The 27,477-nt window shown below is 39.5% G+C and overlaps 2 protein-coding genes across 2 annotated transcripts; one reads left to right on the forward strand and one right to left on the reverse strand.

The window, feature by feature from the left end:
• The first annotated feature begins 598 nt into the window (after positions 1-598).
• LOC121941490 (UPF0687 protein C20orf27 homolog) lies at positions 599-7,430 on the forward strand. Its single transcript, XM_042484286.1, has 6 exons — positions 599-767; positions 4,338-4,418; positions 4,953-5,086; positions 5,395-5,548; positions 6,147-6,272; positions 6,449-7,430. Exons 2-6 carry the CDS (start codon positions 4,400-4,402, stop codon positions 6,547-6,549), a joined length of 534 nt encoding a protein of 177 aa, XP_042340220.1. The 5' UTR covers positions 599-767; positions 4,338-4,399; the 3' UTR covers positions 6,550-7,430.
• Positions 3,705-25,764, reverse strand: LOC121941481 (nuclear factor 7, ovary-like). The gene is made up of 13 exons (XM_042484277.1): positions 25,607-25,764; positions 19,496-20,099; positions 18,390-18,570; positions 17,875-17,970; positions 16,694-16,783; positions 16,390-16,533; positions 15,677-15,824; positions 14,583-14,627; positions 14,424-14,450; positions 14,145-14,320; positions 11,085-13,537; positions 3,926-4,024; positions 3,705-3,823 (listed from the first exon to the last, which is right to left on the reverse strand). Exons 2-11 carry the CDS (start codon positions 20,086-20,088, stop codon positions 13,169-13,171), a joined length of 1,869 nt encoding a protein of 622 aa, XP_042340211.1. The 5' UTR covers positions 20,089-20,099; positions 25,607-25,764; the 3' UTR covers positions 3,705-3,823; positions 3,926-4,024; positions 11,085-13,168.
• Positions 25,765-27,477: the final 1,713 nt, after the last annotated feature.

A 27,477-nucleotide genomic window follows, 5' to 3' on the forward strand; every position in this document is an offset into this window, starting at 1 on the left:
GATGACAGTTACCACTGCACATGCCTTAAGTTATGGGTAGGCTGTTGACTGTTTTTGGGATTGTGTAACCTCTAATCAGATGGACTGTCCCAACACCAAGCCTCAGCTGGTCTATCTTTTGGTTTGTCAACATTTTTTTTTCCAACATTGCTTATGGCCCACAAAATGGCCCAGTCTACCTAGCAGATTTCTAAATTACATATAATAATACTAGCCCTGTGCAAATACGGGTTAAGAAAGTACCTTAACTCTTCATATTAACAGTTTTCAATGAACCTTTGTACTTTAAGAGTATAATGAAATTCAGTTAGGGCTTTTGGTATTGGTGGACCACCCCAACATTTTCTGTGGCCCAATCTGGCAACGACTTTGAAATATTTTTGGGGCCGCCTTTGACCTGACAAAGCAGACAAGCTGATCCATGCCCAGCTTCCCCAAAACACCTGTTCAAATGATGGCGCAAACTCATAAACTTGACATATGTTCTGGCGCCACCCTCTGGCCAAACTTCACCTGACCGACAGTCTGGACAGTCTGTGTTTATTCACGACGCAGACGACACGCGCGTGTCCGCCCAGAAGGCACACGCCCGCGCGCATGAAACATGTTTGATCCCTCTCTGTGTCTGTACCACGCAGTAACATTTTGGCAGCGCTTCAGCAGGACAGATGCCGGCGTTTCTGCACAGAGAGGAATAACGACGTGTCACCAGCGGTGCTGTGAATGTAGAGAGACGCTTCAAACGTCCAGCACATCTGCACTAAACGGTATGTGCTTGATTTCATTGGCTGATCCGGCTTTGCTGCAGGATGCTGGAGCCTATTGACGGGCGTCTATCTGTGTTATGACCGGTCGAGACACTTTCATTATGTTGTCCATGTGAGCTAATGAAGCTCTTTTGTAAACAATTATGCCAAATATGCAAAAGATGTGCAAAGAGCTTAACGAGACAGGTCATGTCCGCGAGGTAACGTTACATTTGAGGAGGGATTCCCATTCAGTGTAAACTGGGGTGGTGCCTTTTTCTCTCATCTCACTCCCGGAATAAGACATCACCCTCACTCAACTAATGGCACTAAACCCTTACTTTGGCCCAAGTGCAAAGTGTATATTTGTTATTATAGTGTCTCCCAAAATTACAGTTTTCAGAAGAACCTATGTGTTTGTTTTGCAGCTGCAGTCGGTGCAGACACTGTGCTGTATGATCCTGTCTGAATTCTGGGACACTGTGAGAGAATACATTTATATGCGAAATTCTGCCGTAGTTTTATGACTAAAGACATTACCCTACACCAGGGCCGTAATCATCTATTCAACCTTGCAGGGGACCATTTTCAATCGACACCTCCTGCCACCCAATCCTACAAGGGGAATTTTTTGTTTTTATAATCACAACTGCTCAATGACCACCAGGAGAAACTATAGCCTGTATAGCCTTATTCTCTAGCATTTGCTCAACTTTTCTTGATACTGAGAAAATAACTCTTAAATCTTGTATCTCAAAGGATGTGCTTGTTTTTGCTCTGGTTGCACTGGTTTTAGATATTTGTGGTTATTTACAACAAAAGGGTTGAGCATATTTGAATATTGCATGTGCCCCAATACATATTATAATTACTGTCTAAGCCTTCACCAAAAAAATACAAAAACACATTTGGAAATACTCGACAGCAAAACATGACCTGGTTACTCAAGATAATCCACAGACTTTGTTGTTAGCGATTTCATACAGGAACTATTTTCTTTCTACCGAACTTTACCTGTCAGCGTGGAAGTAAGCGGACATCTACTGCAAGCTCACTTTGCACCACTGAGCTATCGTTAAAGCTCAGCTGAGGAGGACGTCATTAATGTTTACATTTCGAGCTGTTACAAGTGCGAGCCTTTCATCAGTGAGTAGATGCACACTTCCTTCTACACGATGATTCAGTTTGCATTTTGGTGTAGTTTGGTAGAAAGAAAATAGCTCCTACATAAAACTGCTCACAACAAGGTCTGTGGATTTAATTTTAGGGCAAACTGTCCCTTTAAGGCTTTAGTATGCTTCAGATGATGTGCAATCACACCACATCTAAAGGCAAAGCTGATCTGTTCCAAAGGGACTCAAAGGCAGGATAAAAAATCTGCTGTTTTAGCATCCTCCTGGCTGCATCCTTAAGCCACTATGATCTCTCTCCAGGGGAGAAGAGTACATGTTTTGGAGAGTCTCTCGTAGAAAGTATTAATGTTATGGCACTCTACCGTACACTCATAAAGTGACTGAAATGGTTGTCTGATGAATGAAAACAAAAAGACCAATTCCAAGGTCAGACAGAGGGAGCCAAACACTTTTAGATGATAGACAGGTGCTTTGTTTGAAGCATACTAAAGTATTTGGATCCAGTACAGCGCAACTACTGTAGAAGCAAGGAAGTGACTCAGGGTATCTTTGTGAACACACCAATGCAAACGTCCTATTTTCTAAATGTTGGTTCATTTTATTTTTTATTCGTTCAAAAAAATGTATACATAGCCTTTTATCTCATGAACTATCACTGAGAGCAATGCAGCAATGCTCTCTTTTAAAGGAACACCCTGTTCACATTCACACACTCACAAACAGCCCAGGACAACCAGTTTGATCTGATGGCCAACCAGCAGCTCCCCATGGTTGTTGGGGATTTTGGGTCTTGCTTAAGGGCACCGTATACTGCAATTCATTGTACTTGGAATTCGGTAAAAAAACAACCTCAGACAAGGAAAAGAACAATGGCGTGGACATTGAGGTCTGAATTTAGGTCTGAATCTCGCTGACATAAACATACCTGACATCATAGCAACTAGGGATGTACCATATTGGATTTTTGCCGATATTTAACAACTCATTAGGCCAGTAACCGATATCGATATATCCCCCTTTTTCCCCACCTAATTTTAGTGACCATCATGTCTCTTCTGTAGTTGAATTAACATCATATTATACACACTCTTATCATGATGGCCCACCAGCAAGAGACAAAAAATAAAGTGCTTTTCAAAGTATGTAATATTAACTAATTGTGTAAAATAAGAAAAATACTTTAACTTAGGGGTGATGTTTTTTCACGTTTAGTTTGTCAATGAAAAGAAGCAGTTTGTGAGATATTGGCAGAAATCAGCGTGATGGCCGATTCCGATTTTTCATTATAAAGCCAATATTTGCCAATACTGATAACCTACCAATATTACCGTGCACCCCAATATAGCGGTTCAAACAGTGAATTGAGCATTATATTGGGGACAGGGCTCAACATAACCAACAGCTCGGGGCCGGACTGAGTGACAGCGTATGAGAAGTCCCTTTTACATAGCCTGTTCAAGTGAGTGTGCTGTTATACCACCTCAGCCTTCTGTATAAAAGGCATTGTAAGTGACGTGGGTGTGTGTGAAAGAATAAATCAATCCAAACACGTTCTGGGTTTTCCTTAGAACTTTTCGTAACTCCAAATGCATTTTACAGTCAGCTGAAGCCACATTTCAATTCCCCGTATTTTATTGCTCGTCCTCACTCCTTCTTCTCTCCTCCCTTAACCTGACCAACTGACAGCTGCATTAACAGCCACAGGTAGCTGTTTGAACTTGTGCTCACACCATACAATGAACATATCCCAGTTTCACTTTTACAGTATGATCGCAGACTGGGGAGACAGAGTTGTCTTACCTTAAAGCCGGCAGTGGAGGTAGTGATAGTGCTTTTAGTTGTGGTGTTACAGCATCTGATTAGGATGCCTCCTGGGCGCCTCCCATCACAAATTTTCCAGGCACATACAACCGTTTGGAGGCCGCGGGGCAGAGCCAGAACATGCTGGAGGGATTACATATTTCATCAGGCCTGGAAAGCGTTGCTAAGTGGATGAAAATGGACGGATGGCTGGATGGCTGGATGGATGGATGGTGGAGTACTTACGGGTGGTAATGAGGGAGGTGTCTCTTTCACTTTCCTCACCCAGATTCATCCTGCCTGTCTGGGGAATGAACTTGTGACCTTTCTGTTACAATCCTGCATCTGCAACAAAAAAGAAAATCTGTTTAAAAGCTATGCAGTTTACACCAGCAGCATATTTTGCTTGATGTATTTATCAGAATAGACAGCAAAGTGCAGGACAGAGACATGATAAGAGTGACATGTGAAGCGGAGCCCTGTCAGTACTCTTTGTACCCTCTCTTATGAAGCCGTGGACAGAAAAAAACCCTCAGGAAGAAGATTCTGTATTTTTTTTTGTGAATTATGCAACATAAAGCCAACACTGACAGACCTAACAAGCATATCACTGTCCCTCTCTGTTGTCCTCTCTGTCATTGTCTGTCCTTACACTCAGGAGGTCAGTGATGACATCACTCGGGTATTGTCTGACACTCCCCATTTCCTAACCACATTACCATGGCAACAGGAAGAAAAGGTAAGATCAATACTGTCCATGTGTGCCTGTGTTGTGAGTGCCACAGAGTGGCAGTAGTGTTTCCTTCATACAGTTGTGTCTGTGAACGTAACCAATGCATGTTAGACATTTTCTCAAGGAATCGACAGGAAACAGTGTAAAAGCTTCCCAAATGCATCAGTGATGATACTTTGAAAAAAGGAGAGGAGCTGGAGAAAGTAGTAAAACATTATATTTTGCAAATTTTACATGTTTGGTGGCTCCACCCGTCTTTGTTAGACACTGAAAATAAACATCTGTGTGAAATTCAAATCATTTTGTTTCATTTTTTCAATACTTGAGACTTTTTAATATATCCAGTTGTTTGTTGACTCATATCTACTTTCCTTTACCATTGTTTGCATTTTGAGTTTCCTGCTTTACAGAAATGTATGAAATATTTATAAATATATGCATATGTTTTTGCATTTAGCCATTGTCTTAATTCTGTCTCCATAATTGTTTCTGCGTTGGTTGCTAGATATTTTAAAACCTGCATTTTCTTTTTGTCACCAGGCTCCACCTCAAAGGCCGGTGGGGTGCGTTTCCCTGACGATGACGAGCCTCCCGGCTCTCCAACACGAAAAGATGAGTCAAACCTCTGTTCTCTCATTGCTGTCCAGGAGAAGGATGGCAGCTACTTGGTCAAGGTGTGTCACTGTGTGTGCGTGTATGCTCATAGACACAGAGGGGCTGTTTCATGGCTCGCCATATGCATGCAGCTATCATCAATGCTTTCATAATAACAAGGTATGAAATGACAGCAGTGTGACAAATTTAAAAAAAAATTAAAGAGGTCACTCATAGTGATGAATCTGCAGCTCCTCTCAGCTTTACAAAGCTTTATAGTGAGTTTATGTTCATCATGTAGCTGACTAACTGGAGCTTCCCTGCTCTGGTTCACTCTATCAATAAATACCCTCTAAACTTTCTCCTTTTCTGTGTGTCCTCTCTCCAGGCCGGTTTCCTGAGGAGCCACCACTGTTATGAGATCATCTTTACTGTCCCAGATGTCCCCACACTGGGGAAAGAGCTCTCCTGTCTTCCCTCCTCCTCTCCATCCCGGAGGTTCCCCAACCTCCGAGTCCATCGTATTACCTCCACACTGGAGGGTAAGTCCAGGCATCAGTACAGCTCTACAGCGTCAGTGAATGTCAGTTGATTATATGAGTAAGTAATTGCAGTAGAGAATTGGTCAACTAGGTTTGAGATAATTTAAAACAGTGTGCACAGATTGTTCAACAGTGCTGCTCTACAGTCTCACAGCTGTTAGTCTGTAGGCAGTTAATTTTGCTTTCTTTATTGTAGTCCAGGTGCATTGTGGGTGTATAAGATGTGTTGATGTATATAATGCAGCTTTACAACAAAATATGTAGCTCAGGAAACATTGTTTTGATGCAAAGCTGATTAAGCAATATCCTGCACAGACAAAACACTTCAGAGTGCATCTGAATGGCAAGTAGAAAATACAGCTCCCCTCTGTCAGCACTTTGTGTGATGATGCTGCACAGTTCCTCTCTCATCCTATCTTTTCTAATTTATCTGCCCCTCAGTATCACTTTCCTCCTTCTGTGTCCAGACAGGCACACATGATTGGCTTTATAAGACTCTTTTCATGCAGCCGAATTAAACAGGCTACACAAATTAAGAGTTAAAGCAAAATTATACTAGTAAATGTATTTATTGATGAACCCTTTCTCACTCTCACAGGAGGAGTAAAGGTAACATGTGAGTACAGGACTCATCAGGAGGGAGTGCTACAGGAGGAGATCACTCTGGTAACCAGGGGGAGAAAAGGCAGCAGTCTGAAGGTCAGATTCCAGGCCAAGGTCATTGGTATGTACACACGCACATACTGAATAAGTAATGAGTATGCAATCAGTTAAAATAAAGTGGCCGTGGTATAAGCACCATAATGCACTCAGCTGTATCTTTATATAGAAAATAATGGATTGTGTTAACACTACTCTCGTGTCCCCCTTGCCCTCATCCCTCTCTCCTACTCCACACAGACCCACATCACGGGACTCCCATGCTGCTGGAGGGGGTGAGGTGCCTGGGTTCTCAGAGAGACGCCCACACAAAACACAGCAGCAACCGTGAGAAGATATGATGCAAATACACACATACGATGTAAAGTATACAAGTTTCTAAACCCCAGGTTATTCAATGATAGCGGATCTCTGGATGACAATCAGATGTCGATAGTCGTGAGCCTTTGTTGTTGGAGATACAATGAACACTCAACAAAAGCCAGCGAACACGTTACACACACATATACACACCAAGCAGCTCCCTGTAGAAATAAGTCAAAATCAGCACTACTAATATAGTAACAGACTGGAAAATAACTAAATACGTTATCATTTAACAGCAGCACAATCACTCGGGGAAAACTCAGATTTGGACTCATAATGTCCCCTGTTCCTTTACTATGTGCACGCCTACTATCAAAACACAGTACAGTAAATTGTTTGTGATTAACATCCAGATTAACACAGAGGTAATGTTGCAACAATCATTATTTGATCTTTTAACCAAATTTCAATGGTGGGTTAATGAGTGCTGATTTAAGTCCTTCATTTCTCTGTTACCTTCGTCAAAAGAGAGAGCCAGCAGACCTGCAGTCACTCACATTTTATAGTTCTACCTGCAGGTGGTTTAACTTGAAATTCAAAATAAATTAAGTCCAGCTATCAAGTTTAGCTCAAATCTGTGAGATGTAGTTAGCAGCGTCTGTGCAGAATGACACAGCTGTTTCCCATGGCTGCCACCAGATATTTTACTGATTGCACCTCACTGTTGCACCACTGCAATTCTCACTGTACTATTGATACAAAACGCAAAGTAAGCTTATTCAGCTTTAGAGACAACAGTTGTCGAAATGCACTTTCACATTAGAGCCACGTGTGACTACTCAGCAGCTTTCACAATCGCATCACACTTTACTACAGCGGTTCTCAAACTTTCTGTTATACCCACCACCGACTCGCCACCCCATGATTTAATTGATATATATTTTTTTATCAGTTGGTAACATTAATTAATAAAGCTACTAATAAAAAACAATTCATGTTGAATTTTAGTGAAATAAAGGTTAGTATATTGCATTAGCCAACAATTTTTATTTTCCTTAAAAAAAAAAGAAAAATCATATTCATTAAACTTTGTTTCACTAAATATTTTCCTCTGGTTGTCTAAGTTTGAGAACCACTGCTTTACTATCAGGTGACATGATGGCATATTATTACTGTATTTCTTAGTAGCCATATATAAAAGGGGAGCAGATGAGGATTTTATGTATAACTACACCATCTGTTGTATGTATTTTAACTGTGGCGGGAAAAATAACTAATCAAAGCATGATACTATTAGAACATTTTAATACGTCATCTTAAAAAGCAAAATATGTCCATCCTTCAAGAATATGAAAAAGGATTTTTTAACAGATTGGGGAAGAGAAAAACAAGTAAAAATGAGATTGTCTCTGATTGTTGCCATTAATAATAATTACAGTAATTTCATCATCACCACCGTCTCTGCAAATCTTCAGCCCGCTCTCAATGCCAGGGTGCCAAATCAGGCGTCTTTGTTATGCCTCTCGGCATGTGCTATTATTGCCAAGGTACTCATTAGCGTCTTGATGAAACACACGGGGCTTTCAGGGAACTCCAATTAAAACCCATCTGCAGCAATACTTAACACTGGGCACAAGTGATATAGTATAAGTAGCAAGAAATGTTATACAATTGATGTACGGTCATCACACCCTGATGTCAATCATGTGACATTTGTACATCAGGTTACATTATGTAACAAACATACCTATTTTAACCCAAAATATGATCTTTTTTGCTAAACCTACAGCCAGGTAGTTTTGTTACCAAAACCTTACCAGAATCGTCTCACAACATCAAACATGTTACTATGTGATTCAACTGTGCATCACATAGATATGCTAAAATGTGCTCTGTGCGTCGCTGTAAGACGCCGAGGGACGTGACAAAGTGTCGGTATTTGACAACCTGGTAATGAGAACAGGTTGGAATCTTTTCTATCTGAGGAGTACTGTGCATATCTGTTTAGTAATACATTCTTTATTTGCCTTAAGCATATTTTCTATTGTCATCAGCATAGCCTTCTTCATGTGTATTATGAAAGCTTAAATCAGCAGGTGATACAAAAACATGGCACTTATGAGTTGTTTTAAATATACAATTAATGCTGTAACAGAGAAAGGATTGCAGTTTATTTGCATGCTTTATACTGTCTGTCATGAAGTGTAACCAAATCAACAGTTTGACCAAAAACTGAGACGGGTCAGGTAAATGAAAGACCATAGTGGCATAAGAAATGTGTTCATTTTTGTGTTTATTTATTTATTTATTTTATTTACCGTACTGTATTTATTGCAGTGTGACTTCAGAAAACAGAGGCTGCAGCCAAACATGTTACTCTTTTACAGGAGAAAGTAAGTTTTTGGCGTATTGTCTGATCTGAATAACACTCCGATTACGTGTGTATTCTTGGTGGATTATACTAACATTGTAGCATATATTCTGCTGAGTAATAGACCTGATGCTAACCCTTTAGCATACAGTGAATTAAATGATTGTTTCCAAAGCAGTTCCCCCCAAAACCACCCGAATTAGTCTAGATTATTTTGGTGTGAGGTGCAGAATGTCAGAGATATTGGCTGTAGAGATGTCTGACTTCTCTCTAATATATGAAACTAGATGGCACTTGACTTGTGGTGCTCAAAGTGTCAGAACATAAATTTGAAAGGTCAACAGCAGTGTTGTTGTGGTGAAACTGATTACATAGATATCAGCTGGATAAGAAGAAGCCTGAAAAGCAGTTCCCAACCATCTATTATACAAAAATATTCACGCGGAGAAACAGCTCTCACAAGATCCTTCACAACGAAGAAACGCTTCCTCAAAAATATAAACAAATGCCTCCTATAATAAATAATGTTTATACATGGGGTTATTTGTTATATTGGGTTTCAAAGAAAATAAACCAGTGAACAAAACATTAAAATAAAGTTTGATGATCATTAAGCAAGCAAAGGTCTTTCACGAAAAGCACAAAGAACGGTCCTGTTGCAGATAAGTTGTTTTTCAATATTCCATCTTTCCATGTTTCAAAATGCTCACAATCACCCTCAACCAGAACAACAAAAGGAAGGACAGAAGTTTCAAATGGGACAAGGTTTCTGGCTGACAATATCTGCCAAAATGAGGTTTGCATTTGGTTGAGGGAAGATCAGAATGAAGTACATTTTTCTACCTCCTTATGCTCTAGGAAAGGGTGTGTTCACACCCTGATTGGCTCAGAGAGTAAAACTCACCAAGCTGTTCTCAATTCTTACTCAGGAGTCAGTGCTCACACACTGCTCAACAGGTGATCTGATAACCCTGCAATCAAGTCAGGGGAAAAGTAACAGTCAACTAAAATGAATTAGGACAATAAAAATGGCAACAAGTACCAAAAATGCTGCAATATCTCTGTCCAGAAATCACAATCCGATTACTAGTCGTTTGTTTATCAGTTTATGTAGGAGTTTCATTGACAATAATTGCATTTTAAACACAGTATTGGTCAGAAAATTCACAATTAGGTATTTTACTCAAATTGGTCAACCCTAGTGTCAGTTCAGCAAAGCTAAGTTGAGGCCAGGTTTCACATTAACACTTAATCATACAAGTGGGCTATTACTCAACATGAATTTTTACTGGAAGTGTTGGAGTGGAGTTCTGATGCCTCTGATCTACTAAAGACACATTAATGATGAAACATGATGATTTTGAATACATTTTCTGTTTGTTTAAACATTGCTGATTGTGGAAGTGTCACCTGGACTGTATGTTGATATGTTTTGCTCTGTTGTCTGATAGTGACCTGCTACCATACAGTATGAAGTCCTTTTTGCACCATTTGTCTGTTTACCTGATGTTAATAAAGTATCCTCTCACATGTATACACAGTCCTGCACTTTTCTGTTTAGATTTATATCCCTCCTGTGAAGTCACATGACATCATATTATTTAAAACAAGATGCACATTTACTGCAGTCAATATTGTTGGTAAATGTTTTCATGCAGTTTCACATATTACTCGACAACATATGCAGATAAATATGGTGCATCAAAATAATGCCGGCTTCAATGTCTCTTTCCAGAAATAATGATCTGGTTACTTCAGATAATCTACACACCTAGTTGTGAACAGTTTCATGTAGGTACCATTTCCTTTTTACTAAACTACACCTGCAGAATTGCATCAACCTGCAGAAGGAAGCGTGCATCTACTCATGGACAAAAGGTTCATGCTTGTGACAGCACAAGATGCAAACATTAATGGGGTTGTCTTCAGCTGAGTTTCAATGTTGGCTAGATCAGTGGTGCCATGTGAGCTAGCAGTAGATGCACATTTTCTTCTGCATGGTGATACACATGGTGTAACAGGGTTGGAAGAACCCAACTGCAGCACAACAGAACAGGAAAGTAGTTAATAATGATCTCTAATTAATGGCAGGTTGCATGCAGTTCAAGCGTCGAGCAGAGTTCGTAAATAGACTGGGGTTAGCTCACGTTCACCGGTGATAGTTCAATGTTCAGGTGGGGAAACTGAATGTGGACTTACCACAGGGAGCTTGTGAGGAAAAGCAGGGACTCTGTAGAGGGGCAGGCAGGGCTCATGGTCAAGAAAGAAGCAGAGTTGGCGTCGGGCAGGCAGGAAGCAGAGCAGATGAATCCAGTAGGAGCAGGAAGCGGGATCAACGGGGACAGGCAGGGAAGTGCTGTACCAGAGGACACTCAAATGGAAGAGATGTTTTGCTCGGCGATAAAGATGGCAGGAAGAATGGCGATCTCTCTCGATGGAGCCAAAGCAGTAGCCTAAAACACCGCAAAGTCACAGGCAAAACTCATGATTGGAGACAGAATACTATTAGGTTTACCGGGGCAGAGATGAGGCGAGGTGGTCAGAGATGAGCCGATTCAAAACAAGGAAAACTGGAAAGCTGCTAAAATACTGTCTTGATCGGAGATGAAGAGCAGCTGGAGGCACTAGGTGGAGGCTGATGAGGAGGAGTGGCCGGGTGGAGAGGGAGGCGTAAGTGGGGTAAATGGAAAAATCTTGCAGCAGCAGGAGAGAGTCAGGGCAGACTGAGACACATGGTGGATGAAGTTCAGTGGAAATACAATAGTTCCTCCCGCTTATTTGTTTTGACAAACTGACAGTGCAAGATTTTGTATTTTTGATTTTCCATTTAATCAAATATGAAAGGGAAAATGGCAAAAAGGAAATGATTGCATGTATAAAGATAAGTTTCAAAAAAGCGATAGTATTGTACGTCATTAAAAAAAAGTCGTAGTACAATATATCCAAATAATCATTATAAGAAAGTTGCAAGCCATTAATCATTCAGCATGACTGTTCACTTCCCCTTGGCACCTGCCCTCGGGGAATCCCCACCACCATCTCAAGGACTGTTCCAATAGTCTGAAAAATTGAGGTGAACTTGGTGTGAATCAGATTAAATACAGTCATTATCTTACACGCTTTTCAGTTTCGGCTTTTCTAAAATATCTTATTGGTCTGTTCAGGTAGGTTTACATGTGTATAGATTTAGCCCACTCATCTATTAGTAGATAGTTGCTGAGGAAAATTTCATTGACAGCTGATATTTTATTGAAAATTGTCATATAACCAACTGCAGTTAATATTTACATATTTCAGATTGATATTATAAACCTGTAAATATAATATTAATGATAACCATGATACATATCTTAAACAAATATTTCTAAATAAGAAACTGGTGCAGCTAATTACTGGCGGTTGATCAATAAAAGTTGGGCTGAAAGTGAAGGAGGGCAGGTGTGTTTCATTTCAATCTCCTGCCCACTTTCTTTGTGCTCTCCAAGTGGCGGCTGTGTGTGTGTGTGTGTGTGTAAGCTGTTACGTAATACTAAGGGCTGTGGCGAAGGGAATGTGGGGAAGAGAAACTGTTAATGAAATGCAGTGATTCGTGTGTGCACTTATCTGGTGTTGCCCCTTAATTAGATGCTCGCTCCCTAAAATGGCAATCAGTCATCAAAAATTTTAGAACCCTGATTTAAGGTATTTGTTTCAAAATGCTCTGCAATAGTCTGTTAGCTGTTAATTTAAAAACAAAAAATTCTACAATGGGAATTCCTCCCAGATCCCACTAGGCGGTTGATTCACAGAGGATGTTGATTGAAAAGTTAAATGGGTGATTACAACCCTGACCAAACCTGAAGATTCATTACAGCTGCTGCGGAGTGCTTTTGACTCTGATGAAGGCACACTGGTATTGAACTGTCATTGTGCATCGCCATTTGCACAATTATAGGCTGAAAATGTATTACTGTGCTCCAAGTCTTCCTTTTTCTTTGGAAGTCCTTTAGGTCCGAGGCACCTGATTGAGCTGCTGCCAGAAGACGCACAGAGAACGATGTTTCAACTGGCTACTGCTGACTTCAGTCTGAAAGTGTTGAAATGGGCTCATAAAACTAACACTACATCAGAGTCACCTTACCCTAAAGTAACCTCAGTTAACAAATGGCCCACTCATTATCAACTCTATTGTAATGGAGGAATGATGTGATCTTTTCTTCATGTTTGTGCATCTTAGTCTTCGACAAACATACATTGAAGCTTGTGGAAGCATCCTTCATTGGTCCTTAACTCGCTGGCTCATTTCATTCTATCGCTGCAACAGGGCAAATGATTAGCGGAGCCTCATTCCGCCCTGACTTATTGGTACAGGGGCTGAAGAATGGATGGATGGTGTCAGAAAAGATATCGGTGAACGTATAGATGAGCAATCTGGCCTCCACATTGTAGAAGGACACCAGTCCCTTGTCACAGTCCACGTAGATTCCGATCCGGGAGGGTTTGAGGTTGACTGTCAGGTTGGTTGAGGGCTCGGTCCGAAAGGCGTAGTTGGTCCGATCCCGCAGGCTGAGAAACCAGTAGCCATGGGCAGGGCTTACCGTGATTTTGCCCTTCCGATTGACAGAGCGGCTTGCTACTCCCACGTCCCAGTCTGTCTTTCCTTCCACTTCCACCTAAAGAGAACAGTGTGATACAGTTTACTACAAAGATAGCAGACTTCCCACCTAATGGGTAAAGTAAATATTGAATTGAAATTAAAATTAGACATCAGATAGTCAAGTTATTCACTTGTGATGGAGTTTCTTCCCTTTGACCAAAGTGAGACTGGGTCAAGGTGTCACATCGAGTCATACAATTGAGGTGAACTGACACATTTGTAGTTTAGTCTGGTCTGCACCAAAAGGCTGAATAGCAAGTGTACTATCATAGAATGGGGATGATTGATTAGTTTCACTGATGCATCCCTTGTTGGCTTTACCTACACTGAAGTATGTTCCTGAAAACATCTGAGGCCTTTCGCAACACTTCCAGCAAATAGAAACAAAAATGTATTGACATAAAATTTACTAAGTGTATATTGAACACTATTCAATCGAAAAACTTTTCTGGGACCATTAAGAGCCCAGGGAGGTGAGTACTAAATACAATCTATACTGGTTTGAGAGTAATGTATTCCTATAAGCTTGCTGACACTGGAATTCATTTTTGTGGCAGGTGGGGTGCCGCTCATACGTCCTCCACCATGGACATGTACAAAGCTTCACACTGTGTCCCACCTACCTCCCAATAATGCCGTCCTGAGTTGAAGCTCTGGGTGGCCAACACACACACCACCCGGTCAAAGCGCTCGGGGTTGTCAGGTACGGCCTGATGGCGGTCACCACAGTGCACCTGCTTCCCGTCTGCTGAGATGATGAGACGTGGGTGGGCTGTGTTGGCGTCTAAAGTGATGTCAGCTGATGAAGTGTGACAGAGTGATAGTTGTGGTGATTAAACTACCAATGAAAATAACATTACATATAACTAATGAGGAAACAATAATAAACTATACACCCTTACCTGCATACTCTTGAACCCTTCTCACCTCTGCAATGAAAAGACATTACATTTACCTTCTTATTTATTTTGATACTTTTAAATTAATTTATTCAATTTAACAGGACTGGAAAAAACTGGAACTACATTACAGTTTGTGCTGTTAGCTAATCAGAATCTTACTTGTGTTAGGTCTGGGTACAGACTGGTCCGACAGGGATCGCTGGCCTGTTTGGGGAAAAGAACATTTGACCTTGTACATTTCAGCCCTCAGTGAACAGATAATCTATGCTCTGAATCAGAAAGACAAGAGACATATTAGAGCTTCTTGAACAAAAATAAAAGGGAATATTTTAGGTGCTTTCCCACAATCAAAATCAAATACTGTCTCGCTACAGAAGAGTTGGTCTATTTGGTGTAATAATACTAATACTAATACTGCTAATAATGATCTTTTTTCGTATAGCACCTTTCATACATAAAATGCAGCTCAAAGAGCTCTACATGCCAAAGTGCTAAAAATTAAAACAACAACATAACAATATATAAAATATATATTTATAACTAACTAAATAAATAAATAAATAAAATAAACTCAAACTAAACCACTACTCATTATACAACAGATGGATACCATAACTCTGGAAAATAAGTTACAGACAGGCCAGAGGTGAGACACCATATATATATACTATATATATATATATATATTTATATATATAACACATATACATATATATATATACACACACATATACATATATATATATATACACATACACACACACACACACACACACACACACACACATATACACTATATATATATATATATACATACATAAGAAATACTAAAGTCACAGCAGTAAAGGTGCATTTAAAGAATATAAAAAGTTTAAAAGAAGCATCAACCATAATATGTCATAAAAATAAATAGACGATGGAATTAATTAAAAGCAAGAGCATAGAAATAGGTCTTGAGCTGCTCCCTAAAACTACAGACATTACTTATACTGTATATATAAGCAGTCTTTTCCAGGCCATTTGTGCATAAAGAAAAAACGCTGCTTCACCATACTTTTCATAATTCATTTTAGGTACATTAAGCTGGCCAGCACCCACAAGACATGAAAGATCGGGTAAAGGCTCAGCAGAAAAGATTTAAGAAGAATTCACCCATTTCTTGATTATAGTTTTAGGTGTGATTTTAGTGTCCTTTAAAAACAGCATCCTTACTTGACTATCAGGTGTTATTGTCTGTCCAAATGGAAACTTACAGACTTCTGGCAGTTTCTGCAACTCTTCCTCAAAGCGCTCCATCATTTGATTGACAGTCCTGAGGACCACCCCTGAGGTCAGCTCAGACACCACAGAGACACTGGACCAGTCCTTCGCTTGTGGAGGGGTGGACACTGCAGGGAACGTCTGCAGAGAGAGGAATCGTCAGAAACAGATGTGGCTCCAACAGACTTAAAAAAAAAAAACTTAACCTTTTGAGATTATCCCTTTGGTAAACATAATGATGCAAATATTGTCTCCATCTGCTGGTAGATAATTCATCCAGATCTCCACCGTGTAACACGTTGTTTCTTCAATAGGGTTACAGAAGGGGAAAGCGAGGTCAATTGGGACATTTTAAACTGACATGAAAAAATGTTTTATTACTTACAGATTACTTGAACAATACTGGAAATAATTAAATTACTGAACAGATATAGGTGTCCTAATTCATCAAGTGTTTTAAAAACCGACCCAAATGAAAAACAGAAATGTACAAAGAATGTATTTTCCCCAAATTTAGCCTACCTGGGACTGTTAGGACACCTAGTTCTGGGTTAAAATACAATATTTAAATTTAAAAAAAAAAATCAAATAAGAAGAAAAGAAAGATTATTGGATGCATAACTAGTGGACACCTTAATTTTTATCACTATTATATTTTTTGGGTGTTATCTTGCTTAATTCTGTTTACCCATCCATTCATCCATACCTTGAGAAAGTATACACAGTCTTCAGACAGAGCCAGCTCGCTCAGTGCTGCACTCCTGTTTTTCAGCTCAGTTATCTCCTCCTCCAGCTCTCTCAGCAGAATCTTGGCTTTGTGCTCAGCCGCTCGCCGAGTCATCTCTAATATCTGGGGATAACAGATGCCATGGAGCTTAGTTAATATACCTCCAAATGCTCATTTCTGTTAATAATGGTAAAATGACTACTTTTATTTTTGTGAAAACGGAAAAGGCTTTGAGTGTTTGTTTTAAAATTCTCTCCACACTTCCCGTTTCAGTGTTTTATACCTCCAAGACTTCAGCTTGGCAGCGCTCCAGACTGGAGATCAGCTTGGAAAACACACAAACAGCTCCCTCTGTCTCTCTCTGAGCAGCGGCCTGAATAAAAAATGAACAGCAATACATGTCAGGTGTTTAAAGGTACCCACTGAAAGTCTGTCAAGTCAGCAACTTCTATAAGCTCATAAACAAACTGTCAGAGAGACAGGGGATATTTTACTAGCCAAGTGTGAGACAAAAAAACTGACAAAGAGTGCTTGGGTGTGAGGGCACAGGTTTTAATCTAACACTGGAGGGGACACATTTTAAATAGCGGTTTCTGGAGGTGACCCTCAAGAAAAATTTGAGCTTCAAACACTTAATTTTCTGCATTCTGATGAATTTTTATGCACCAACTTTTTGCAGCATGAAAAAATTGGAATTGTCTTCATTGTTGCAAAGAAAGACACACAAGATTCAGGCACCACATGCATAAAACGTAACAGAATAAAATGAATCAATTATTTATTTAGCATGAGTTCCCCCATGCAAGTCAACCATGCAGCAATTCATTTTCATTTATTTACAACCACCTGGACTTTACTGGCTCATATGTGTTTAAGCAAGATGTCTGCTCATGTTCAAAACTTTCAGCACAGTCAAAACATCTCATATTCTCTGAAAATTCAGTAATAAACTTGTAATGCAATGAGGATAAAATCACAATATCTCAAGAAAAAATCTGCCCGCTCTACCTGCTGTGCAGTACGTTATTACTCTCTCTCCTGCCCTTTTAAACGTTCTGTCAGTGGTGGAAAAACCAAAACTAAATAATAATCTTGAGCACTGCGTGTCCTTAATGAAATTTGAACCAAATGTTAACTTCACCACTTCCACTAAAGCGCAGTTCACAGACTCATGCCTAAGCTTTGTAATGGGAAGCACAGGGGAGCCTGCTTTGCCATATGCCACAAAGTCTTCTTGATCACTACCACACGGGGGAGCTGACAGTTGAAAAATGTCAATATAAGTGTAAACGACAGATGCAAGATGGGAAAATTGATAGTTTGTTTGAACTATGGTACATATTCTGAGATTTTACCTAACCCTATTGTTCTTGGGAGGCTATACGTATACAGCACTGTCAAAAGGTTTTTAACAGATACAAAAAGTGACACACTGATCCACTGTGGCACAGACTGAAAACTCACCTGTATTTCTCGTAAAGAATTTTGTATCTCCTCGACTTTTCTCTCTCTCTCACAGATGAGATCCTTCAGCTCCACCTCTGCAATACCTAACTGGGACTGAAGAAGACAGAAAACAAGGATTAACCTTACTTTGTCTAAAACAGTACACACCATATGGTAACACAAGTATATGGGATGCATAAGCTTTTAAATTTCTGTGGCTGCAAAAAAGAGAGCATAAGATGGTCAATAACATCCTTTAGATAGGTCCTTATACAATTTAACCTCTCCAGTTCATTTGTTTACAAAGAGAAAATATATTTGTAAGATTTATACCATTTTGCTATGCAAGAGAATGAGATGCAAACACCCCTTTTGTTGCATTATTTCACGTCCCATATATAATGTGCCTCACCCCAACCTTTATTCATCTGGTTTAAGCAATTTACAAGTTATTTGTATTTTTTTTCTGACTTGGTGCATTCAGATAACTCAACCTAACTGACTGACACACACACAGAGAAACACATAAATACCTTCTTGATGTGCCACTCTCTCTTGGCGGGGATGACACTGTGTCCTCGGTGCTCCGCTGTCTCCACGCAGACGCTGCAGACGCAGGTGTTATCAGTACGACAGAAGAACTCGAGACCTCTCAGGTGAATGGGACACAGAGGCAGACTGGGGGGAGAGTCAATGGAGCCGCTCAGAGTGTACCTGTCATAACATTTAAATAAAGACAAGAAAACAGTCAGTACTTCTTTTGATAATGGATTAACATTTCAGTCATTTTAAAGCAAGTTGAATCCACTGCTACACTCACACCACACAATCCTCTCATTGCAACTTGTATCCAACACACACTTAACCATGGCAGTGTATTAAAGCTGTCAGTGCTCTGCTTAGTCTTTTGCTGCTGCTTTCTTTCCAACTTTATAAAGCAACTTGCTGCCACGTAACCCTTATCATCCTTCAGGTGTTTGAAAAGTTAATTATGGTGTTTGCTTTGCATTTCCCCGCGCCTCTCCCTGGGGAAAGTTAAGCTGGCAAGTGGTGTTAAGTAGGGTCAGAAACGCCAAACATTAATGCTGTACCTACCCTACAATTATATTATAATGTATTTTATGTGAGATGGCAACCTTAAATCTCTTTAGTTGGATAAAGAAAAGACATTTGAAGAGGTCAAGGTGGATGGGCATCTTACTACTTCTTGAAAATTCATAGATTTAAATGCTTAGCTAATTAGCAGATTTATCAATAATGTGAAGAACTGTCAGTTTTGGCCCTATTCTGAATTAAAACTGCTACAGTTAAAACAAGCAAAAAAAAAAAAAAACATCAATAGCTCAACTGTATATGAGTCCATGTGGTTGCCTTGCATCATTTAATTGAACGAGCTGTGCCAAAATATCACACTCAACACAGAAAAATTATTCATCCCTCCATCCACCTTCTGACGCATTACTGGGGCCGGGTCTGTTGGCAGCAAGCTAAGGAAGGTAATCCAGACGTCCCTCCACCAAGCAACATTTTCCAGCTCCTCCTGGGAGATCCCAGCCCATTCTCACTACGAACTCGTCAAATAGCGCCGCTCTGTCTGAATCCACCCATTTTAAGTAGTCAAAGTGATATAATATGGCACCTGCGGGAGGGTAAGTAGGCTGGAGGTGAGTAGGGTGGAGGAGGGTCGTCATGGGGCATATGGTTCTGAGCCTGGAAGGACCGGTGAGCATTGACTGAACCGGGGCTTTGGTTGTGAGGCATCCTGGAAGTTGGCAGCAGCTGAAAACGAGACATCATCTCAGCAAAGACAGTCTCTGGCATCTCCCCCGGCCTCTGAGGTGATGATGTTGTCAGTGCCGGGTGATGATGATGCTGTAAATGTGAGTTTGGATCCTCCACTCCTCCTCCACCGCTGCCATCCCACGGCACTCCAGCGTTGGCCATCTCCTTGAACCGTTCAGTGATTTCCTTCAAGGTTCGGTTGATATGGAGCTCAGGTCGCTTGCGGAAGGACTCCTTGCAGAGGGGACACTGGTAGGCCTTGGAGTTTCTCCCCTCTCCTCGTCCTCCTCCTCCTCCTCCTGTTGCTGATCCATCCCAGTAGGAAGAGATGCAGGCCTGGCAGAAGCTGTGGCCACATGGAGTTGAGACTGGGTTGGTGAACACCTCCAGACAGATCGAGCAGGTGAACTGGTCTTCAGATAGAAAGGCTGCAGGTAGCGCCATCGCCATCCAGTGTTTGGCTGTATGAGAGACAGTGTTGCCATTAGAAAGAAATTTGTAATTCAGGATATATAAAACCATAATGATAGACTATTCTTGATGCCTAATATCGTTATCTAATCACAGCTAATTGCTGTGTCTTGTCTGTGAACAATATGAACTCAGGTTGAAGTAGGTTGATGGTAATTTCAAATATAGTAGAGGCAGTTTTACACACACGAAAAGGCCTTGATTTCACTCTACACTCATAATCTGCATGTATTTAGATTTAGTAAGGCAGCAGCTGACAGTAGTAGTCAGTTACAAAAAGTGACAAAAAAGTCAAGTTACTGCAGAAAAATAATATTTGTACCATCTAGCCTTAAAACTGTATAATTCCCATGTAGTTCTTTGGCATCTACAAATGTTTCAAACTGGTCTTGCAGGTTCATATTTCATATTTGTCACTCTTACTTTTTTAGCATTACACCCATACTGTTTTGCATTGGTTTTGTTGGTCTGAAATAAGGCTGGGTATCAGTAAAAATATTGCAATACCAGTACCGTTAACATGATAGTACAGATACTAAGGTACAAGGTACAAGGTAGATTTATTAATTATAGTTTAAACAAAGTCTAAAAACTGAAATTAAGATTTATCCTTAAATCCTGCTTAGGAGTCGATACCAATGAAGTACATTCAATACCCGTAATGTGAAGTGGTGTGTAGTATAGCCATACTTTTGAATGTTTTGGTGGTATCTCAGTATGCTGAACTGCCAACTCTCTTAAAAACGCTGCGCTCGACTTCACCAGAGACTGTACAGATTTTAGCTGCTGCTGCAGGAGTGTAAGCTTCCCATCGCGGGCAGTTGATTAGAGTTCGCCCGCACACAAACAATGACAGGGCTGACTGTTAGCATCACATGGCAACAGATCCATTTTAGTGGGAGTTTGCTTTTTGGGCTCTGGGTTGGTTGTTATTCATTACTGCTGTGTTAGCTCATGCTAACAGGGCGGACATTGATCTGACCATTTACCAGAGGGATATGGCTTCAGGGCAGCTACAGAAAGTTTGATGATCTGGTGGGGAGTCGGGACGGTCCATGATCAGACCCCCACCACCAAAAAGATCAAATGCAGATACTATTTGACATTTCAATACTATTTTGTACTGTGTTCTGATACACAAGCTCTAGTCTGAAAGCGCATTAACAGGAGGATTGTTTAAATTAAGGAAAGTCAGTTCACAAAAATCTTTTTTTAATGTTTTGCTGAGTTTTGTTTAATTTGTCCAGTTTTGAGGTTTTGAGACCTAATTCCTAATGGCTAATTTCCACTGTCTTTAGCCCTGGGTCAATAGAGTAGCCAAGCACTTTGTATTCTTACCTTAATACCCAAAATGTAATCATGGAGTACTAGAACTAAAACCATCGCAATGTCTCCAGTCTATATCAGGTGCATGAGCTCAATCTCTACAGAGTTAAATAATCATCTGCAGTCGTACTAAATTCCAGTCATTATTCTTACTCATTATGAAAAGGATAAAGTAATAAAAGAGAACAAAGAAATGAGCCCATCTACTTCAGCTGAAAGGACAGAGCTAGGACACCTAGAGTGCACTGAATGAGTCTGACAAAGAATATCACATTCAGTCACATATTTATAATTGCAAACACAGTGTTTGGAAAAAAAGGGAGGTTACCTCCGTTGAGATAAGGTGAACTGGAACAAGGAACGTTTGTCCTCCAAGGACAGTTGGTCAGACAATTAGCACAAGTTCATATGAGTTAACTTCAGGTCAAATCAAAGGTTAATATAAGACAATTAAAGTGAATATATAAGGTAAAGGACAATTTTTCTTCTCATTTTTGTCTCTACAGCCTGTACATCCTGCACTTAAACACACCCATGGTAACATACACACCAAAAAAAATATAAGTGAGTAGTTTCGCAAGATCAGGAAATTCAGGCTTGGCTGGAATATTTAGACTTCTTCTTTGAACATGAATTCATTAGTAGCATGTTAAAAATGAAAACAAACCCCAAACCTGAAAGTCATTCACATTTCCCCTTTGTTCTGTCCTTTTTTTTTTTTTTTGCTTGGAGTATTACATTAATACTCTTTACAAGTGCAACTTAAGTTACTCCACTAAATTATAACTGCAGGTGAAACAATGTGTCGACAAAGTTTTTAAGGAATCTCTTCTTGAGTTATTGTGATATTTTGCCAAAATTTTAAAGTAAAAGCAAAAGCTGCTTCACAAGAGCAGCAGAGAATACTTGATTCGGATTGGCAGGAGGGTGTGTAATTTTCTTAGATCCTAGATAATGATCATGCCTCTGACGTGGCATGATCGCTGTTGTATAAAATCTCATAGCTGGAAGGCAACTGGTTTCAGGTGTTAGTATGCAACTTAATCCAGTTGTTGAAAGAGAAAAGTAATTATTGACTCATACTTAACAATACTTACATCTAGGCTTGAGTGGTATCATGGTATGATGGTATACCAAAGTATTTAGAAATCCCGAAGGTATGATTTTCAAAACAGTCATAAATACAGGCCCTCCTCATTGTATGTAGTGCACAGCACACACCACCAGGGCTCAGTCACCGGTCTCTACTGGTGAAGCAGCTCACTTTGGGCTCAGACAGATTTTTTTTTTTTTTTTTAACAAAAAGCATATATTACAAGATAGAGGTTTGGATTTTGATATATGTGGGCAGGGAGGGTCTACCTGGGAGGCATTTTGGAAATGTAGGATTAAGTGTTTTTTAGAGTTTGACTCAATCTTGTGACTAAAGGAAAGAATGTTTAGGCTTCTGCTGCTTAAATGTCCTTTCTTGTTCTTTTTTTATTCACCCCCCAAAATATGAAATGCTAGAGTACCCCTTGAGTTATGTAATTATAAATACTTATTTAGCATTTATTCATTAATAATTAGCACATTTCTTCTTTGCTTTTTTACTACTCTACATTTTGATGAGAGAAGTTCTATTTTATCATTTCAGCTTTAAATGACAGCAGGTTGTCTTTAACCGTTTAAGCTCCTGAAATGATTTGAGAGATTTAATGGCTGATTAGACACGTGTTAGTTGCAGTGTAATGAAGGTGTCAACCAGCACAATCATCTGTTTATTTAAGCAGCTAAATTGCTGAGTCATACACCTTGTAAGCAGCGTAATTGGTTTAATTGTGTTTGTCTGTCGCTCTTATTGTCTACTGAAGCCTATATTGGTAGTAAATGGCAGAAACACACATTAGAATTAATGCAGAACTAACCCTGTGTGCATCCTAGGAATGCATGTAGCCCAAATGCAGCTTTCTGCTCTTAACAAACACGTTACAAGCACATGTACACGCAGCTGCAGTACAGGTAGTGCCAGTTTCCTATTGGTGAACTAAAGCCAAAGGAGTAAGGTATGCAGTAAACAACCGAGCATAATGATCGCTGAAATAAAGAGGAAATGAGACACTGCTGATTGTATTTCTTCCGTGACATTTAAAGGTATTCACAGTTTTATAGCTACATGTGTCACTGCTTCAGATCGAGATTCCATTCATACTGGTTATATAAACACAGGAGGACTATCGTCACCAGGAAGCACAGCCATACATTTCTATTCCTCCTATTTCTTTTGTTAGAATTAATTCTCTTTCTTTTCCAAGCATTTCACTTTTACACGACTGATCTGTGGGCAAACTGTCTACTGAAACATAAACTTAGAAAGTTTTCCAAAATATGTTTGCCGCAGTGCTCATTAGTTCGGTTTCAGTCTGAGGTAACACAAATGTTTACCAGATTTTTAGGAAATCTGCAAAAGAAAATGTGAATTTAAGCCCTTTTTTTCATTCAGTACTGTTATGCAAATATCAGGGGTTGCATGGTTCATGGAGATAAGCAGAAGGTTTGGCTAATTCTCCAGTCAGGTGCTATTATGTAACTGCAGAAGAGGGTGCAACGAGATTACATGACAGAGCCCCGGTCAAACCTACACATCCATTGCAGGAAAACAATAAATGAAAAAACACCGGACAATGTAAATCTATAGTTTTGAACAACTAATTTTATAGCTCTGTGCTTGTTTTTTTCTTACCTAATTTTAAAAAGTGTTGTCACACCTTTATTGTTAGTGTTTTTTATTGTACATCTCTGCAAACCGCAGATTTATCACATGAACACATTATTATAACAGATAGATTGAAACTTAATCTTTCTGTGGTCAACACTGAAGTTAATGTGTGGTTAGATTTAGGCACAAAAAACACTTGATTGGGGTTAGGAAATTAGAATGTTTCTGGTAAAATACCCTGTTTCGGTAACACAATGACCACAGGCAACGTGGCAATGTCTTTGTAAAAAAATCAACCGCTTTTCAGGGTACTATTCCCAGTGGAAAAATCACAACAGGATACTAAAACATTCCTGTAGGCAGCTAAAAAGCCACAAGAAACACAGTGATGACTCACTAGAACACCTGTTTTATGTCACTGGAAACATTGATATGATGTGTATGAAACATGCAAATGCAACGTATGCGTGCTTTACAGAAATGTACAACGCCAACATTTTCCTGGCAACTGGGCTGCCTGGTCCTTTGTAAACTTGCAATTACTCAATGGAAACACCACAAAATGCATTGCAATAAGAAAACACGATTTCCTGTCAACCCTCTACATGTTTGTTTAACTTTCTCTTGCAATTTTTCTCTCAATCAGTCAGTAACAATCAGAACTGTGAAGTGCTGCTCCAGAGATCGTCACATCTTAGACACATATTTAAACTTCGTTCTCTGTTCGCATGTTTCAGGTGTTATACAACTCAGCTCTGTGTCACCTGTCAACACTACTATTCAGCACAGTTACATATTGAGAAATCGGTCTAAGTTGAGTTCTGCATGGTGAAACTGTAAAACCTGCAATGTAAACAGGCTCTAAATGCTATTGATAAAAGTGCCTGGTGTCTCCACCTGTATTGTCTACCATTATTCCCCAAAACATTTGCATTACACTCATTTAGCATACTCTTTTGTTCAAAGCAAGTGTATTCAACAAGAGGTAGGCCGATAATGAGTGTAATCTACACTTTCTACAATCTCTACTTATCCACCTACACCCATTAAATCACTTTTCACATTCTTTCACACACACTACTCACAATCACACACTTCTAACAATAAAACAATTATCTAAAACGTATTAATGGCGCTTAGCTGGACACATAAGAAATACTTTGATCAGTATGAACCTTTTAAGACGTGTGTACTCACAGGAACATGTTGTTCATAGATTTTCTCCTAATAAAGGTGGCACATTAAGGAACAGTACTTATCTCACGTACTTACTTTGAGATGACAGAAAACAGTGTAAAAAAAACTTTTTGTTTATCGTAAATGTGCTACAGTTTGGTTTTGATGAGCAAGAACAAGATACTACCCAGACACTAAAAGAGAATAACACAATATAGTAAGAGACAACATGTGAGACACAGGTTCCTGTTGAACAAGGATTCCAGTGTGTTTCTACCTTAGTTAAACAAACCTCACCTGCTCTGAAGACTGACGAGATTATTTCAGTGTCACTGGCGGTAAGCAGATACAGCGGATTTCCAACAGTTTCTCAGTGCCAACTGTCTCTCTCCCTCTCCACAGCAGTTTCTCCTCATATTAATCGCTGTAAATGTTTGTCATTTGTCGCATTCCTCTTTTTTCCAACTCCCCTCTGTCACTGCTGGTTGACCCCTCCCTCCTACCCAAACCCCCACCCACAAAGTTAATCCAATCCAACCTGCTGAACAGGTGCAGCACACTGACACGCCTCTTTGCTCTTTTAAACACTAGGCCAAAATGATTTAAAAGATGCATGCACACAATTTAGTTGTGAAAAGACCGACCCATTTGCCAGAAACAATGTTGGCATTGTAAGTTTCTGCTAACTGCAGGTATGTTACATTTAAAATTTATTAGGTTGAAGCTTTAAGTTTAAGCACCGCTGTGGTTAACATGTGGTTAAGCTCAGTTTTGGGGACACAATCTCAGTAGGAAAAAGCAACACTGTCGCAATTAAAAACAGCCGCTTTTTATGCCTAAAATGCTGCTAGAAACACAGTGATGGGCCATTACAAAAAACCCACATTTGGTACCAAAAAGCTACTAGAAAAACAACGTGTCACTAAAAAGCTGCTGACAAAACAGCAGCAGGTTGTAACAAAACACCAATGTTTATTGCCCAAAAAGCTTCTGAAAATACAAGTTGATTACTGAAAAAGCAGCTGGAAAACAGCAACAAGTAATTAATAAAGCTGCTGGAAACATAAGAGGTTGCTAAAAACGCCATGGACAAAAAATGTAACACGTCATTGTAAATCACCCATGTTTGGTGCCTGAAAAGCTCCCTACGACGGGAGCTGAAAAAAGGGAAAGACTTACATCACATCCAGTTTTGTTGTTAGTTGGTCTTGAAGTGGTCTGCAGCTTGGCAGATATCTCCCCCAGGTGTCAAACCATCCACCTTCAGTGCCTGTGGAGAAAGTCAGCTCATACTATGTAACTTTAGAAATGCTGATGTAATTTGTACAAAATGTGAAAATGCAACATGGGCAACAATTTGTTTTGGTGACTAGGCAGGAAGAGAAGAAGTGAAAGAATTTTAACGATAAATCCGCCCTCACTTATATCAGCTTGAAAAACTTTACCCTCAAAATGATTATGTGTATCAACTATGCATGTGATATTTTTCTGGCAAGCTTTCAGTAACAAAGAATCCAAAATCAGCAAATATTGTTGATTAATTGAAGTAAACAGAGAATAGGTTAAGCAACAGCAAAACTAAATCAAACAATAAATACAAAAAAGTGTGCAGTATAAGCCAAGTCTCATTTAACAAGTTGCATGCTCAGTACTTCCAAAACACACTGCATTGCTTTGCCTCAGCTTCTGTTTGAGACTAGAAGTGAAACTTATCTTTGCTTTCATTTTTACTCCTTTTCACTGAAGGCATGCAAGAAAAACAACATTTTCTTCATGAATACAAGGCAACACACCATTAATAATTGATATAAAATTGATCATTTTGTTGGCAAAGTACTCTTTAAGTAAATTTACCAGACCAACTAATTAATTTTGACCCTTGAATCTTGAATCTTTTTAATCTTTTCCCTTGTAAAACAGACAAATACTGTTTGAGAAGTGTCACGGTAATGATTGATTTTACATAAAGTATTTGCTTTTAAAGAGAAACTAAAACCCCAAACCATTTCTTAAAGTTAAAAAGCAATATATAGTGGTATTTATCTGTGTTGATTGATTGAGGTTCAACTCTTGGCATTTGATTAAAATTCTATACATTGTAAATAAATGTGCATAGTGACCATGCTGTAAAGGTTGAAACTTGGCTTTTCCAATTAATTTTTGCTGTT

The sequence above is a fragment of the Plectropomus leopardus genome, chromosome 4 (assembly GCF_008729295.1).
Source record: "Plectropomus leopardus isolate mb chromosome 4, YSFRI_Pleo_2.0, whole genome shotgun sequence".
Classification (NCBI taxonomy): domain Eukaryota; kingdom Metazoa; phylum Chordata; class Actinopteri; order Perciformes; family Serranidae; genus Plectropomus; species Plectropomus leopardus.

What these genes read in the sequence shown, in the direction of transcription:
- LOC121941481 (XM_042484277.1), bottom strand. Translation starts at nt 20,088, where the DNA reads ATGGCGATGGCGCTACCTGCAGCCTTTCTATCTGAAGACCAGTTCACC. An exon ending in ATTCTTTACGAGAAATACAG is followed by an intron (nt 16,784 to 17,874) that starts GTGAGTTTTCAG and finishes TTTTTTATTCAG; the next exon opens with GCCGCTGCTCAGAGAGAGAC. An exon ending in GCAGAAACTGCCAGAAGTCT is followed by an intron (nt 14,628 to 15,676) that starts GTAAGTTTCCAT and finishes TTCCCCAAACAG; the next exon opens with GCCAGCGATCCCTGTCGGAC.
- LOC121941490 (XM_042484286.1), top strand. An exon ending in ATGGCAGCTACTTGGTCAAG is followed by an intron (nt 5,087 to 5,394) that starts GTGTGTCACTGT and finishes TCCTCTCTCCAG; the next exon opens with GCCGGTTTCCTGAGGAGCCA. An exon ending in TATTACCTCCACACTGGAGG is followed by an intron (nt 5,549 to 6,146) that starts GTAAGTCCAGGC and finishes TCACTCTCACAG; the next exon opens with GAGGAGTAAAGGTAACATGT.